Source organism: Xiphophorus couchianus, chromosome 13 (assembly GCF_001444195.1).
Source record: "Xiphophorus couchianus chromosome 13, X_couchianus-1.0, whole genome shotgun sequence".
In the NCBI taxonomy this organism is placed as follows: Eukaryota; Metazoa; Chordata; class Actinopteri; order Cyprinodontiformes; family Poeciliidae; genus Xiphophorus; species Xiphophorus couchianus.
The window spans coordinates 687,354-704,326 of NC_040240.1; the positions used below are offsets into that span (position 1 = coordinate 687,354).

Below are 16,973 nucleotides of genomic sequence, written 5' to 3' on the forward strand. Positions count from 1 at the left end.
ATTCACCTCTTGATAACACAGGCTTGGAACTCTTGACTCAGGGCACCTTCACTATTAATTTCTCCAACTGATCTTTTACCCTAAAAGACATTGCCTTTTGTCCAGCTGAACAAAGCTTGCATAAAACCACAAAAGCAACATGGTTCTGCCAACTAAATTAACTTACTTTTAGTAGACATGCCATAAGTAATTTGTTTTAGATTAAAGAACAAAACAGTTGGGTTTTTTTGTTTTTAGGTTTTTAAATATTTTTTTGAACTGGACAAGAAAATATACCTACAAGAAATTACACCTATTCATATAAGTGTAATATAACTCACTTTTTTACTCACATGCTTTTAGTACTGCTACTTAAACAATGATGCAGATTTTTACCAATGGGTTTCAAAAGGGTAGGCTGCTGCATGATGAAGAAGACAGCATAAGCTCAAGAGCAAATTCACTTCAAGACAAAAGTGACATTGAGAGTGAAAATTAAAGAGAGCCTAAGGAAGTGTGTGAAGAATTACCGTACTTAGGCTGTTATAGGGTGGTATGATTCACAAGAATCTTACCGGAGAACATGATTTAGTGATTTTAGTACACATAAGGTAGATGAAGATATTGATCAATGTCTTTTCCTGGTAGCATGGGTCACATAAACAGAATATTTTCTGTCTTTGACTGGGTTTTTTATTCAAAAATTTGACCACTTCGTTCAGATGCAGTAGCCTGGCCTTAGCCTGGCTTTCCTGTGCAATTCCTCTTGAAAAAAATCTCACTTCCACATGTTGTGTAATCGTCCTGTCAAGAGATGAATCTTTTATAAATTAAGTGTGATCATTTTATTTCTTTATTTATATGTAGTTACTGGGGCCACAAGGTTTTTCTCACTGCAGAGAAAAGGCTACTTAGATTCATCTTAATTTTTTTTTGACCTGCCAAAATATTAAGGTGATGGACAACAAAACAGTCTATCACAAACTCTGTCTGGTAGACTACTAGAAATATTTTCTTTAGTAGCTGTGGTACAGACACTCTTGGGGAAAAGCATTTGTAGTGGGATAGTATAAGTATCCCACACTATTTATTTTTTTCCTTGTGGAAATGTTGTGCATTTATTGCATTCAAATCCCTTGGAAAAAACTAATGAAATGGTAATTTTATTATCCTCAATGGGAAAATAGTTTGCAGCACGTACACATATCAAACAAGTAGATCATGCACATATAGAGTAAACAGAACAGTCCAAGTTCAACCATTCAGCATAAACAAAAATGCAATGTGCAGTAGCATTAATGTAAGAATGTTATATGTCTTCTACCCATTGTAAAACTAATAATATTGCCAACATTTCTCCTGTGTATACTGATAATCCATCTGTAATTTGTTTTCCTGTTTTCATATTGAATTCTGGTACTACAAAAGCTATTCCTAGTTATTTTTGATGCATCTGTATAGATTTGAATATATTGATAATAATTATTTAAATGTAACTGTACTGAATAGCTATCTACCATGTAAGATTTATCTTGTTTCTTTTCCATTATTGACATATCTGCTGTTGCTTCTGGTAGAATCCAAGGTGGCATAATTGATATTGGTGTTGTTTGAGTCACTTCTAAACTATTCATTTTAGATTCTTTTATTTTCTTTTCAATTGTCCATCCAAAACTCCTCATTTCTTTATTTTCTTTTTTCCAACATGGATTTAAAATTTCCCAAGTTGGATGATGAAAGTTATTGCCTTGTAAATTTAACCAATAATTGATTTCTAATTTTGTTCTTAAATCTAACGGCATTTCTCCCATTTCTACTTCTATTGCTGCTGTTGGTGTGGTTTTAAATGCTCCATAATCTTAATGCCTGATGTTGGATAATATCTAATTTATCCAACATCAGGCTGGATAAATTAGCCTGATGTTAGGGTTAGGGTTAGGGTAGGGTTAGGGATAGGGTTAGGGTTAAAGGAGGAGTATCATTAATACTCCTCCTTTACGAAAACCACTTTGATATTTTGACATATACCCTTTGTTATTTCAATAATATACTAGTCTATTATTAATCAAACCATCAGCAGCCATATGGTTTATGGCTGCTGAACCATAAACTATACAACCAAAGTCTGTTAGATCTTATCATTCCTGTGTAAAACTGTTTTAGTGATTTCCTATCTGCTCCCCAGTCACTGCCAGCCAAGCATCTCTAAATATTTAAGATTTTCTTACAACTTTTTGAATATGTATATTCCATTTTAATTTTTCATCAAACCGTAGCCCTAAAAAATTTATACACTTGCTCCAATTCTTGCTTATATAATTTTAATTTTATTTCCTTGTTAAATTTTTTTCTGATTAAATATCGTTACTTTGGTTTTTTCAACTGAAAACTTAAATCCCCATTGCAACGCCCATTTCTCTATTTCAATAATAACCTTTTGTAATTTCTTTACAATGAAATCTACATTTCCCCCTCTTTTCTGCAAAACGTGAACAACCCATTTCTTTTCCAATACCTTTAAATACATCATTTATCATAATTGAGAACAGTAAAGGACTTATAATACTCCCTTGCGGAGTTCCATTTTCTACTCTATATCACTTCACCAATTCTAACTTGTATTTTCCTATTTGTTAAAAAGTCTTTAATCCATTTAAATATTTTCCCTTTAATGCCCAATGTGTATAATTTAATTAATAATCCCTCAACCCACATCATATCATATGCTTTTACTATATCAAAAAATACTGCCACTACACTTTCTTTATTTACTTTTGCTCTTCTAATTTTTTGCTTTAGACATAGAGTTGGATCATTAATACTCCTCCTTTACGAAAACCACTTTGATATTTTGACATATACCCTTTGTTATTTCAATAATATACTAGTCTATTATTAATCAAACCATCAGCAGCCATATGGTTTATGGCTGCTGAACCATAAACCATACAACCAAAGTCTGTTAGATCTTATCATTCCTGTGTAAAACTGTTTTAGTGATTTCCTATCTGCTCCCCAGTCACTGCCAGCCAAGCATCTCTAAATATTTAAGATTTTCTTACAACTTTTTGAATATGTATATTCCATTTTAATTTTTCATCAAACCGTAGCCCTAAAAAATTTATACACTTGCTCCAATTCTTGCTTATATAATTTTAATTTTATTTCCTTGTTAAATTTTTTTCTGATTAAATATCGTTACTTTGGTTTTTTCAACTGAAAACTTAAATCCCCATTGCAACGCCCATTTCTCTATTTCAATAATAACCTTTTGTAATTTCTTTACAATGAAATCTACATTTCCCCCTCTTTTCTGCAAAACGTGAACAACCCATTTCTTTTCCAATACCTTTAAATACATCATTTATCATAATTGAGAACAGTAAAGGACTTATAATACTCCCTTGCGGAGTTCCATTTTCTACTCTATATCACTTCACCAATTCTAACTTGTATTTTCCTATTTGTTAAAAAGTCTTTAATCCATTTAAATATTTTCCCTTTAATGCCCAATGTGTATAATTTAATTAATAATCCCTCAACCCACATCATATCATATGCTTTTACTATATCAAAAAATACTGCCACTACACTTTCTTTATTTACTTTTGCTCTTCTAATTTTTTGCTTTAGACATAGAGTTGGATCATTAATACTCCTCCTTTACGAAAACCACTTTGATATTTTGACATATACCCTTTGTTATTTCAATAATATACCAGTCTATTATTAATCATTTTTTCCATTATTTTACATAGATTTGATTTTAAAGCTATTGGTCTGTAGTTTTCTGGGTTTGAGTTATATTTTCCTGGTTTAGCTATTGGTACTATAATTGATTCCTTCCAGTTCAGTGGTAATTTTTCCTCCTCCCAAATTTTATTATATAATTAGAATGTTATGTCTTTTGATTTTTCACTGATTTGCCTTATACCAAATTGCCAATACCTGGTGTTCTATTTTTTTGTCTTCCTAAGTGCATAATTCAATTCGGCTTTTGTAAATTCAACATTCAACAAATTATTTGTTTCTTCAACACTCTCTAATAAGCTTTGTATTTTCTCTTCCTTTTCTTCCCTCTTCACTAATACTACTTGAACTATGAATTTTATTAAATGTTCTTGCCAATATTTCAACTTTATCTTCATCTCTTATTATATTTGTATTATATATTTTTAATATAGGATATTCAAACTCTCTCTTCATGCCATTCATTCTTTTAATTATTTTGAAAATTTTTTCAATTTTTGATTCTTTCCCTATTGTACTACAAAAATGTCTCCAATATTCCCTTTTCTGCATTCTTGCTTTCTTTTATAATCAATTAAATTCTTATAAATTGGATTACCTTTTAGTACCTTAAATGCTTTATTCCTTAACTTTATCGCCCTTTTACATTCATTTTTCCACCATGGCACCATTTTCTTACGATTTTTACACCCTCCTTTATTTATTGTATGATCTGCCGCTTCCGTGATTATCTTACAAATTTTTACATTTACATCATTTATATCCATTCTCATATCTACTTTTCCTAAGTTTATTTGACTCAAATATCTAAATTTAATCCAATCTGCCTTATTAAAATTACATTTTTTTTATTGAGCTTTATATTCTTATTTAAAGTTAATCCTACTCTTATTGTAAAGGGATTTCAATCTGGAGAGACTCAGACAGAGATGAGAAGACAATTAGAAGAGTTTATTGACAAACAGGATTTAAAGTCTTTGGCGCTCGGGCCCCGGCTGGGGATAACGGTTATCGCAGCGTTAGCGATAGGCTTCAGATGAGCATCCCCGATGCTGTTAGGAACGTCATCCCCCCAGGGCCCGGCACTGGTGGTGGAGGTTGAAGAAGGGTGCGGGCCTCAGGACCGGGCGAATGGAGGAGAAGGGGTGGTGGTGGGTTGAGCTCGGCTGGAGAGCGAAGGACACCATGAATGAAGGTTCTTATCAGCTGGGACTTGGTCGATGATTGGACGTGACGTGGCTTGGTCCGGCGTTGATAGGTCGACGATTGTGGGCAGATTGCTTCAATTAACGGGTCCCGGTGGGGATAAAAGAGTCTTCCAGTTTGAATTTGCGCCTAGGCTTCATAATGATCATTATCTATTGTTAAATTTTTATCAGTGAACCACTCACAAATACCAGCTAAAACATTTGAGACAATTGTTAAATCAATAACTGATTTCATCCCTGTTCTTACATTGATTATTGTTCCCCTCCCATCATTAATACATGATGGGACCAATAGCATTAATACAAGATTTTTCATTTCCATGAATTCTTCTATAACTTGTCTGTTTTATCATTACATTTACCCCACAATGTACTATTTTCATTAAAATTCCCACACCAAGTTACTTTCCCTTCCAAATATTCAGGTAACTCTTCCATTATTTCAATTGATAATGTTTTACATGGATTATAAAAATGTATTATTTTAAATGTAGTGGCAGCTCCTCCATGGGCTGCCACCTTATCGTGGTGGAGGGGTTTGAGTGCCCCAATGATCCTAGGAGCTATGCTGTCTGGGGCTTCATGCCCCTGGTAGGGTCACCCAAGGCAGACAGGTCCTAGGTGAGGGACCAGACAAAGTGCAGCCCGAAGACCCCAATGATGAAGGAAAACCTTGGACTTGGTGTTCCCTCGCCCGGACGCGGGTCACCGGGGCCCCACTCTGGAGCCAGGCCTGGAGGGGGGGCACGATGGCGAGCGTCTGGTGGCCGGGCTTTTGCCCATGGAGCCCGGCCGGGCTCAGCCCGAAGAGGAAACATGGGCCCCCCCTCCCATGGGCCCACCACCCGTGGGAGGGGCCAAAGGGGTCGGGTGCACTGTGTGATGGGTGGCGGCCAAGGGAGGGGACCCTGGCGGTCCGATCCTCGGTTGCAGAAACTGGCTCTTGGGACGTGGAATGTCACCTCTCTGGTGGGGAAGGAGCCGGAGCTAGTGCGTGAGGTCGAGAGGTTCCGGCTAGAAATAGTCGGTCTCACCTCGACGCATGGCTCTGGTTCTGGAACCAGTCTCCTTGAGAGGGGCTGGACATACTTCCACTCTGGAGTTGCCCAGGGAGAGAGACGTCGGGCAGGAGTGGGCATACTTGTTGCTCCCCATCTCGGCGCCTGTGCGTTGGGGTTTACCCCGGTGAACGAGAGGGTAGCATCCCTCCGCCTACGGGTGGGGGGACGGGTTCTGACTGTCGTTTGTGCTTACGGGCCGAACGACAGTTCAGATTACCCACCCTTTTTGGAGTCCTTAGAGGGGGTACTGGAGAGTGCTCCTCCTGGGGACTCCCTTGTTCTGCTGGGGGACTTCAACGCTCACGTGGGCAACGACAGTGAGACCTGGAGGGGCGTGGTTGGGAGGAACGGCCCACCCGACCTGAACTCGAGCGGTGTTCTGTTGCTGGACTTCTGTGCTCGCCATGGATTGTCCATAACGAACACCATGTTCAAGCATAAGGGTGTCCATATGTGCACTTGGCACCAGGACACCCTAGGCCGCAGTTCGATGATCGACTTTGTCATCGTTTCATCGGATCTGCGGCCGTATGTCTTGGACACTCGGGTGAAGAGAGGTGCGGAGCTGTCCACTGACCACTACCTGGTGGTGAGTTGGCTCCGGTGGCGGGGGCGAAAGCCGGTCAGACCTGGCAGGCCCAAACGTGTTGTGAGGGTCTGCTGGGAACGTCTGGCGGAATCCCCTGTGAGACGGAGCTTTAACTCCCATCTCCGGCAAAACTTCGAACACGTCCCGGGGGAGGTGGGGGACATGGAGTCTGAGTGGACCGTGTTCCGTGCCTCCATTGTCGAGGCGGCCGATCGGAGCTGTGGCCGCAAGGTTGTCGGTGCCTGTCGCGGCGGCAACCCTCGAACCCGTTGGTGGACACCTTCGGTGAGGGATGCCGTCAGGCTGAAGAAGGAGTCCTATCGAGCCTTTTTGGCCTGTGGGACTCCGGAAGCAGCTGATGGGTACCGACGGGCGAAGCGGCATGCGGCTCGGGCGGTTGCTGAGGCAAAAACTCGGGTGTGGGAGGAGTTTGGAGAGGCCATGGAGAAAGACTTCCGCACGGCTTCGAGGCGATTCTGGTCCACCATCCGGCGTCTCAGGGGGGGGAAGCGGTGCAGCACCAACACTGTTTATAGTGGGGATGGTGTGCTGCTGACCTCTACTCGGGACGTTGTGGGCCGGTGGGCAGAGTACTTTGAAGACCTCCTCAATCCCACCAACATGCCTTCCACTGAGGAAGCGGAGCCTGGGGACTCTGGGTTGGGCTCTCCAATCTCTGGGGGCGAGGTCGCCGAGGTGGTTAAAAAGCTCCTCGGTGGCAAGGCCCCGGGGGTGGATGAGATCCGCCCGGAGTTCCTTAAGGCTCTGGATGTTGTAGGGTTGTGTTGGTTGACGCGACTCTGCAATATCGCATGGACATCGGGGGCAGTTCCCCTGGATTGGCAGACTGGGGTGGTGGTCCCCCTGTTCAAAAAGGGGGACCGGAGGGTGTGCTCCAATTATAGAGGGGTCACACTCTTAAGCCTCCCTGGCAAGGTCTATTCAGGGGTCCTGGAGAGGAGGGTCCGTCGGATAGTCGAACCTCGGATTCAGGAAGAGCAGTGTGGTTTTCGTCCTGGTCGTGGAACACTGGACCAGCTCTACACCCTCAGCAGGGTCCTGGAGGGTGCATGGGAGTTCGCCCAACCAGTCTACATGTGTTTTGTGGACTTGGAGAAGGCGTTCGACCGTGTCCCTCGGGGAGCCCTGTGGGGGGTTCTCCGGGAGTATGGGGTACCGGGCCCTTTGATACGGGCTGTCAGGTCCCTGTATGACCGGTGTCAGAGTCTGGTCCGCATTGCCGGCAGTAAGTCGGGCTCGTTTCCGGTGAGAGTTGGACTCCGCCAGGGCTGCCCTTTGTCACCGATTCTGTTCATCACTTTCATGGACAGAATTTCTAGGCGCAGCCAAGGTGTTGAGGGGATCCGATTTGGTGGCCTCAGGATCTCATCTCTGCTTTTCGCAGACGATGTGGTCCTTTTGGCTTCATCAGATCGTGATCTGCAGCTCTCGCTGGATCGGTTCGCAGCCGAGTGTGAAGCGGCCGGGATGGGGATCAGTGCCTCCAAATCCGAGGCCATGGTCTTGAGCCGGAAAAGGGTAGAGTGCCTTCTCCGGGTCAGGGGGGGTGTCCTGCCCCAAGTGGAGGAGTTTAAGTATCTCGGGATCTTGTTCACGAATGGGGGAAGAAGGGAGCGGGAGATCGACAGGCGGATTGGCGCAGCGTCTGCTGTCAAGCGGGCGCTGTACCGGTCCGTCGTGGTGAAGAGAGAGCTGAGCCAAAAAGCGAAGCTCTCGATTTACCGGTCGATCTACGTTCCCACCCTCATCTATGGTCATGAGCTTTGGGTCATGACCGAAAGAACGAGATCGCGGATACAAGCGGCCGAAATGGGTTTTCTCCGTAGGGTGGCTGGGCTCTCCCTTAGAGATAGGGTGAGAAGCTCAGTCATCCGGGAGGGACTCAGAGTAGAGCCGCTGCTCCTTCACATCGAGAGGAGCCAGTTGAGGTGGCTTGGGCATCTGGTCAGGATGCCTCCTGGACGCCTCCCTGGTGAGGTGTTCCGGGCACGTCCCACCGGGAGGAGGCCCCGGGGAAGACCCAGGACACGCTGGAGGGACTATGTCTCTTGGCTGGCCTGGGAACGCCTCGGGATTCCCCCGGAGGAGCTGGAAGAAGTGGCTGGGGAGAGGAAAGTCTGGGCCTCCCTTCTGAAGCTGCTACCCCCGCGACCCGACCTCGGATAAGCGGAAGAAGATGGATGGATGGATGGATGGATTTTAAATGTACTTTCTTGTTCCCATATCTCAATTACTATATATTCAAGTTCTTTCCCTTTCCCTAATACCTGATATTGTGTCTCTTGCTTTATAAATATTCCACGTCCTCCTCCACCTCCCTACTGTCCATCTCTTCTTACACCATCATATCCTTTAATCACAAAATCTAATGTTTTTAACCATGCTTCCTGAACACAAATAATTTCGGGCTGTTCTTCAAGACTATCAATATAACCTTGAAGTTCCTGTCCGTTAGCAATTAAACTTCTTGCATTCCATTGTAATATTAACATGAACTACTTTCACCTGATGGTCCTGGTCTCCCATCTACCTCCAACTTTTTCTTTATGTTCTCTCATGATCCCTCTTTAAACCCCAAATCTTTTCAGCTCCTCTCACTATTATTTTGATCTTCTCAGTTTTATGCTTGGCTTGGTCAGTACAGTTGATAATATATGCTGCGAATAATAGTTTTTCAACTGATGTTGTGATATTTTCTTCTGACTGTACTTTGCTTTGCTGTGGAATTTGACTTGCTGTTTGTTTAATCTCTTGTTTTCTGTTCCTTCACATTTTAACAGCTTCTGCATAGCTTATGTTTTTACTTGTTTTAATTTTGCCCTCTTCCTTACTACACATCCTCCATATGTAACTCTATGTTTCTCTCCACAGTTACAACATTTTTCTTGTGCTTCTTCTTTACATTCTTCTAACTTGTGATCTTCAACACATTTTGGACATCTCTGCATCCCTTTACAAACGGCTGCTATGTGTCCTTTGTGACCTTTGACATTTGAAACAATGAAGTGGTTTAGGGATATAAGTTCTGACCTGAAAACTGAGATAACCTATTTGGATGTTTTGTGGCAACTCTTTTTCTTCAAATTCAATGGCGATTCACACATTTCCTACGTTTTCTCTATTCATTGTTTTTGACAATCTTTTCAAGTTATTCACTTTTGCACCTACAATATTTCTCTTAATTTTATCAAGATCTTCATCTAGATCCCATAAATAATTTTTTTCTTCCATGATTTTTTTCTCCAACACAGTTTTTTTTTGCAAATATTATCCACATTTAAAGACTTATTCTTTTGTTCTTCATTTTTACAAACTACCAATAAGTTTCCATTTCTCAAAATCTTTACTATTTCAACATCTCCAATTTTCTTTTTAATTTCTCTTGATACCACAATGGGGCTGATGTTATCTTGTTCTTCCTCGTTCTTAAGTTTTAATATTATTTTAAATTCCTCCCTCACAACTTTCCTCCTAACTATCCTTTCTTCTTCTGAACTACTTCCTTCCAGTTCCTGTTTACTGCCTTGAATATCACCAATTCCCTTCCTTCATCTATTTTATTTCTTCCACATCCTCTCCCTCTTCATCTCTCCACTGGCATCCACTCTTCAAAATTTATGTCTTCCTCATTTCCTATCTCCATTTCGAACCATTCACGTACCAGTTTATGCCCAAATCCGCCTTTTCCAAATGCGATATATGTTTTTGTTTTTCCTGCGCTGCTCCAACCACCTTCGTCAGCCAAGCTTTACAACTGTTCTTAGGAGCAGTTGCTTTTTACTGATGAGCTCACCAGATGTGCAGTTCCACCAGGTGTTTGCTTAATTGCTGCTGCAGCTAGTCTGAGGAGCTCAGTGCGCTCAGTGAGTATGCAGAGGGGTACTCTGTTAGTCAGAAGCTTGTCTGGCAGACAAAGCTCCAAGGCAGTCTAAATGACTGCCACAATGATTGAAGGATTTTTCAAACAAGCATCAAAGAATCAAAGTGTCACATCAGATATATTTGTGATGACAGAATAACATTATAACATGAAATTCAGCTCAGAAAGTATAATATCCACTCTTTAATACTAAGGTTTGTAACTGCAAGGTTCCTGCACCTCCACAGGTGCCCCCTAAGACTCTTGGCTCCTTTGTCGGTGGCCACTAAGCTCCAGGCTTCTTTGTCACCAGGCCGTCCTGTGGCCTTTGCGAACTTATACCTAACACCCTCGGAACTTCAGCTTTTTTTCGCCTTTAAAAATCTGGTTGCTTTACCAAGTGCCAAGAAGAAGAGTTGTACTGGAACTTTTGTGTTTCGATAGTATTTTTAGTTTTTGTTCTGGTTATTTTCAGTCTTTTCAATATTTAGAAGAATGTGGCTGAGCATTCCTCCTATCAATAAGGTACAGCACTTTCTGCCTCATCCTGCACATTTTCACTGCTAATTTATGGCTGATCAGAGACTAAATATGTCACAGACATTCATTAATAAATATAGACAGACTGTGGAGCATCAACATGTGTAATCTAACATGTATTTTGGTGTTATAAAGATACAGAGATGAGCATGCTTTAACTGCGTGCTTACTGTCTGTGACAGCACCACTAAAGGTGAGGCCTAGCACATCACTGCCTACTTCTTCTATGTATTTGAACAGGAAATGCATATTTGACCATAAGATGATGAAATCTTACAGACAACAAATTTAAACAGATTGATTTTCTGTTATAATTATTAGTGCTGATTCTGCTCCTCCTGACTGCATGCCACTTCTATCTACCAAAGTGTGGTCCATCAAATTCCAACTATGTTGGGTTCATTGTGGAAAGACCATTGGCTGGTCCACTTTCTTAGAAGCTGATACATCTAACATAGAAGTAACATTTCTGGCAGGTCGAGTACCCTCGAAGGGACTGTAAACCTGTTGACATCACAGGGTATTAAGTCAAATTGTTTCTTTGGAAATCAGACCAAAAGGTTAACTGTGACACTCATTATGATTAGTCTCTCACTTAGATGGAACATTGATTGCACTAGTAGCTGCCAAGTGCCAAACAGAGCTAAACTACATTAGGAATCATACTCATTTGTGAGAACAGAAAGCCTACTTTAACGCCAACTTCAACTACAAGGTAACTTTAGGTGATTTACAATCCTCTCTGCCCCCAGTTTGTCTGATTAAAACCATAATTTGGGGACCACTCGTGTTGACATCGAATACAGACCATCTGATCTGCAGAGTGTTACTGATATCGGGAAGATACTGCCTGACTATCTTGCTTCCTATGTTGATTTATTTTTTCCCCAGATGAAAGAGATTTGTTTGAGGAATGGTTCCAGGATTTGCAGCTGTCTGTCAATGAGTGCTTTGAGACTCCTGAGAGCAGATCAGATGTGGAAACATCTTTGCAAAAACTAACTGTAAGAGAATGAATAAGATGGTGCCTAGATGCTGTAAAGAGGAAAGGGTGGGTAGCTAAAGAATCTTGTGTGTCCTCTATCCACCAGGGATTCTTAATGTCAGAAGATACAGAGAGACATCTGAGGCAGCTCAATGATCAGCTGGAGAGAGCTAAACAGCAAGTTTCTTCTCAGCAACTCTCAGAGTTTATCAATTGGCTGAAGGAGCAGCAGGAGGAAGTGGCTACATTTAGAGCCCACTGCCAAAACAGACAGGGGCAAATGGAGTCTCTCCTTGATGACTTAAATCGGTAAGTTCCTCAAACAATTTCTTGAATACTAGTTTGATCCAAACTAGTATTCAATTACTACTTGAAATTATTTCTTGAATACATTGTAACTTGAGAAACAACTTACAAATGATTAGTTTGATCCTAATCCAGGCTACAGAAGCAACATGAAAACCTCTGTGAGTGGCTGCAAGACAAAGAAAAACAATCGGTGGTGCCAGAAAATGTGAAACTTCTCTTCAAAGAACTTCAGGATGAGAGGTGACTTTCTTTATTAACACAGCTAAAGCTGTTCACATGCAGAATTAACAGGAACAAAGTCAGCACTACCTTTGGAAGGCTGGAACATCATTGTACAAGATTATGTAGTTTTTTTCTTGTTACTTACTGCTTTTCTCTTTTTCTCCTAGTACTTTTGCCTAGATAATTTAGAAATGTAACCTGAAATGTTTCTAGTAAGATAAAACAATTTTACAAATACCACTAGTTCACAGAGGGGCCCTTTTCTGCATCACTGAAAATATACTATAGTCAAAACTTCTGCAGGTTAGGAGACCGAGCCATCCACAAATGAAACTAAACTGACTGGACCAAATTACACCATATGTCCTTTACTCCATTAGGTCACAAACTTTTTGTGCACTCCTAAAAAGGGTAGTCAAATTTAGACATTTATTATTAGACCCTAAAAACAAGTTCTATTCCCCACCCTTAATTCATGATCAGAATTATATCATTTCTAGTTTGTGATCAGCTGATCCTGATCAGGGAGATTCAAGGTAGAAACAGTCTCATTCTATTCACCAAACGATTCTCAGAGATTTGTCCGGAAAATCTCTAAAACCATCGAGTCTCACCCTAATAAAAGCCTTTTTATTAGGGCGGATTTCTAGGGACTACTATTCTGACTGTACACCACTGCAAAAAAATTATTTTGCTAACTTTTGCCATCTAAGAAAGATAACAACACTTAGACAGCACTTTCTATAAGTAATGTCATGAAATTACTTTTCTACATATTTTATACTTTTATCTTTTTCAATCATTTCATGTTGCCTTATGTTTCTTTGTCATTAGTGTTAGAGGTGTAGCCCTCAGTGAGCTTTTGGCATCAATACGCAGGCAGGGGGTAAGAGCTGAAAACATCCTGAAAGACGGGGACAACTTGTTACAGCGCTACAGAAATTTGGAGACTCGGCTACATAAACAGGCTACAGCCCAGAGTGTCCTGGACGAGGAATACAACAGGTTCAATTCCCAGGCAGAGAGCATCAGAACCTGGATTAGTGACCTTACACAACCACGGACCTCTCCTAGCAAAGACAACAACATGGAGGAAATGAAGCATAAAGCACTGGTCAGTGGAACCTGATATATTCAGTAAAACACCCATTTCTTATCTTGTATTTGTACACTCCACATTTTTTCACTTTTCTGTTATGTATGACTGGTCATCTTGTTTTTGGTGATTGTTTTACTGAAAAAGACAATGTAATGCAGCTTCATAATGCCGCTAAACATAATTGCTTAAAAATTGTAAAGGGAAAATATTTGAGCTTGGCAGAATTGTGGGTTGTTAATACTCAAATGGAAGACTTATTTCTGTTTCATCAATGTGAGACTGCTGAGAGAATTACAACAGCTTCCAAAAGGAAATAACATTTCAGGGTCTAACCTTCCAACTATGGTTGTTCGAAACGATTATTTTGGTAGTCAAGTAATATATATTGATTACTTTGATGATTAATCGAATAAAAATGTTTATAAAGTAAAATACTGTTAAATACTGACATAATAGCAGTATTAATATTGGATATCAACATTGGCCCAAATTTTTATATTTGTACATCCCTAACAATTACTTTTCTGTAGTTTATAACTTTTAATGTTATAGAAATTAACCTATAACATTAATAGCACACTTTTTAAGTTAACCTGGGCAAAATTATGCAAAAACACTTAAAAAAAAGTCTATACTCTAGTTTTTAATTTATGTATTCATCTTCAGTCAGTTTAACCCAGGGGTGTCCAAAGTCGGTCCTCGAGGTCTGGCATCCTGAGTGTTTTAGGTCTCTCCCTGGTTTAACGCACCAGGTTCCAATAATGGCTCATTAGGGGCCTAAGAAGAACATTGACATGTGGAAAAGGTTGTTACTACCACCAGGGAGACCCCTTAACCCTCACCCCATAAATCACCAAAAACGCCTAAAAAGGTTTAAATGGGTCCAAATTAAATCAACAAAAGCTTGGTCTCTTTATGAAGATAACAAGCTAAATTTTCAATTTTTCAGTCAAAAATACTTTAACTGTAAGTAGTTTGTAGCTATTACGTTTGTAACACAGAAATTGTTAAAAAATTTGCTTCACCCAGATTTTTCATTTTTATTTCTTGTAAATGCACATTGAGTGTTGAATGTATGGACTCGGAAATACAATAACTCTGTATAATAAAGTATTCTGTTTGTGGATTCGAAGACTGATCAAAATAGCACAAAAAAGAAATGCCATTTTGGACATGTTTATTTTTTGAGGATGTACAAGTGTTCTCCAAATGGCACACTTGGACCGCATCTAATATACAAACTTCAAATGACTGTAACTTCTCAGTGCTTCAATATACAGTCATCAGTGAGGGCTCTAATGAAAGATAATGACCAGAGGAATCCTTTGGTAGACACAACATTACTGATAGTGAAAATTACTTATGTTATTGCGCAATACCAGTGACCTGAAGGCACTTTCAAACAAAAAGAAGATGGCTTTCAGGTCAGGAGATAAGGAGGAGCAGAGGAGAGTTCAGCGTGAACTCAGAGAGACACTGAGGACATGCAAGGACAACTACAGGAGGAAGCTTGAGTCCAAACTCGAGCAGAACAGTGTGAGAGATGTGTGGAAAGGAATGAAGAACATCGCTGGAATGAAGGGGAAGGACACACAGATATCTGGGGGCCGGGACAGAGCAAACCAGTTCAACCAGTTTTTCAACAGGTTCAGCTCACCTCCTGCTACTCCCATACCACCACCAGCCCCCCACACATCCACACTGTCCCAAGTTGTTCAATCCACCTACCGGCATTCTCCAGCACACCACCTCTCCTTCAGCCTCCCATCTCCCCCTCCTCCCCCATCTCCACTGCAGACAACAACACCTACCCCCAGCTAACGGTGACTACAGGCCAGTTTGAGAGACAGTTGGAGCGATTACACCAGGGGAAGGCTGCAGGACCTGATGGCATTACACCACGGATCTTGAAGACCTGCTCCATCCAGCTGGCCCCTGTACTGGCACACATGTACAACCTGAGCTTGAGGCTGGAGAGAGTCCCGCTGCGGTGGAAGACATCACATGTGATTCCTGTTCCCAAGAAGCCAAGGCCAGCCGACCCAGAGGACTACAGACCAGTTGCTCTCACATCTCATGTGATGAAGGTCATGGAGAGACTGGTCCTGGCCCAGCTGAGGCCTCGGGTGAGGACGTTTCTAGACCCCCTGCAATTTGCCTACCAGCCCCACTTAGGAGTGGACGATGCCGTCATCTTCCTGCTGCAACGGGCACTGTCGCACCTGGATGGTGGAGGAGAGACTGTGAGAATCACGTGGCCGTCAATATCTGGTGGACTGGGAGGGGTATGGACCAGAACATCGGTCCTGGATTCCCCGTTCCTTTATTTTGGACCCTGATCTCATCTCTTCATTTGAGAGGTCATCTCCTTCTACCTCTAGTTGTCCGCCAAGAGGCGTCCATTAAGGGGGAGGGTACTGTCATGTCCACGAAGCGGTGCTGTGAGTGTGTGTTGTCTCCTACCCTCTCTCCTGCAGGGCGTGTCGGACAGGAGCGGCCAGCTGGAGCTCATCTATTCATCAGGAGGAGCGGTTTTATAGAAGCCGGATCCTGATAGCGCTGCCAGATGGTTCTACACTTCCAGTGAGTCCTCGTTCCTGGTCAAAGAGTCCTTGTTCCTTGGCCTGAAGTAATCCTCGTTCCTGGTCTGTAAGAGGGTCTGGTTTGGCCTCTCGTCCGGCTCCACGCGGCTCCTGCTCACAGCCGTTCCCTGTCTCCTGCCTGGCTCCGTTTCCTGTCCGTCCGCCTTCGTTGCTGGATCCCCCCCCCTCGCTCAACGCGCTCGCCTGCCTGACCACCCATCGACCCCCAGTGGATGCGCCGTCCACCTGTCTGCCCCCCCGACTACCCCGCTGCTGGTCACAAATAAATTTGAACTTACCGTTTGCTGGTGTGGCGTTTGTAGTTGTTTCTGCACTAGAGTCTAGTAAACAAACATGTCAATTAGAGTAAAAGGGACTGATTAATTATGCGTGCCACACTTTTCAGATTTTGTATAAGTCTCTTTAACCTTAATCATTATTATACGAATTTGTGTTAATCTTACACGGCAAAATGATTTTTAAGTTTGTGGTTTGTCATGGAAAAAAACTATTTCCAAGCATTGTTCAGGTAAAATCACTCAATCAGGTTTATTCATGAATTGTGCACAACTCAGAGAGCTCACAGGACAGTCAATAATGAAGCAAGTCTGAAACGGAAAGCTCTGCCAGGCAGAGACAACACATGAGTTTTGTACAAAGGGATAAGGGATCCAAAGCCTGGGAATCAGACTGGTTCCCATGCAGCTGGGGAAAAACAACGTCAAACCTTGTGCATGTAGCCCAAACAGCTTTAACTTGGTGGGAATAT

The 16,973-nt window shown here is 41.9% G+C and overlaps 1 protein-coding gene across 6 annotated transcripts in view; it reads left to right on the forward strand.

The window, feature by feature from the left end:
* LOC114155726 (uncharacterized) overlaps positions 1 to 16,973 on the forward strand; it is a 274,038-nt gene that overhangs the window by 162,479 nt on the left and 94,586 nt on the right. For 3 of the 6 annotated variants that reach the window (XM_028035761.1, XM_028035763.1, XM_028035764.1), the window contains 4 exons: positions 11,899 to 12,011; positions 12,099 to 12,301; positions 12,434 to 12,541; positions 13,358 to 13,637. In XM_028035761.1, coding sequence (XP_027891562.1) covers positions 11,899 to 12,011; positions 12,099 to 12,301; positions 12,434 to 12,541; positions 13,358 to 13,637 — 704 coding nt within the window. Of the gene's footprint in view, positions 1 to 11,898; positions 12,012 to 12,098; positions 12,302 to 12,417; positions 12,542 to 13,357; positions 13,638 to 16,973 lie in introns of those variants that run through there. The other 3 variants (XR_003597813.1, XR_003597811.1, XM_028035762.1) reach the window with 3 other exon arrangements.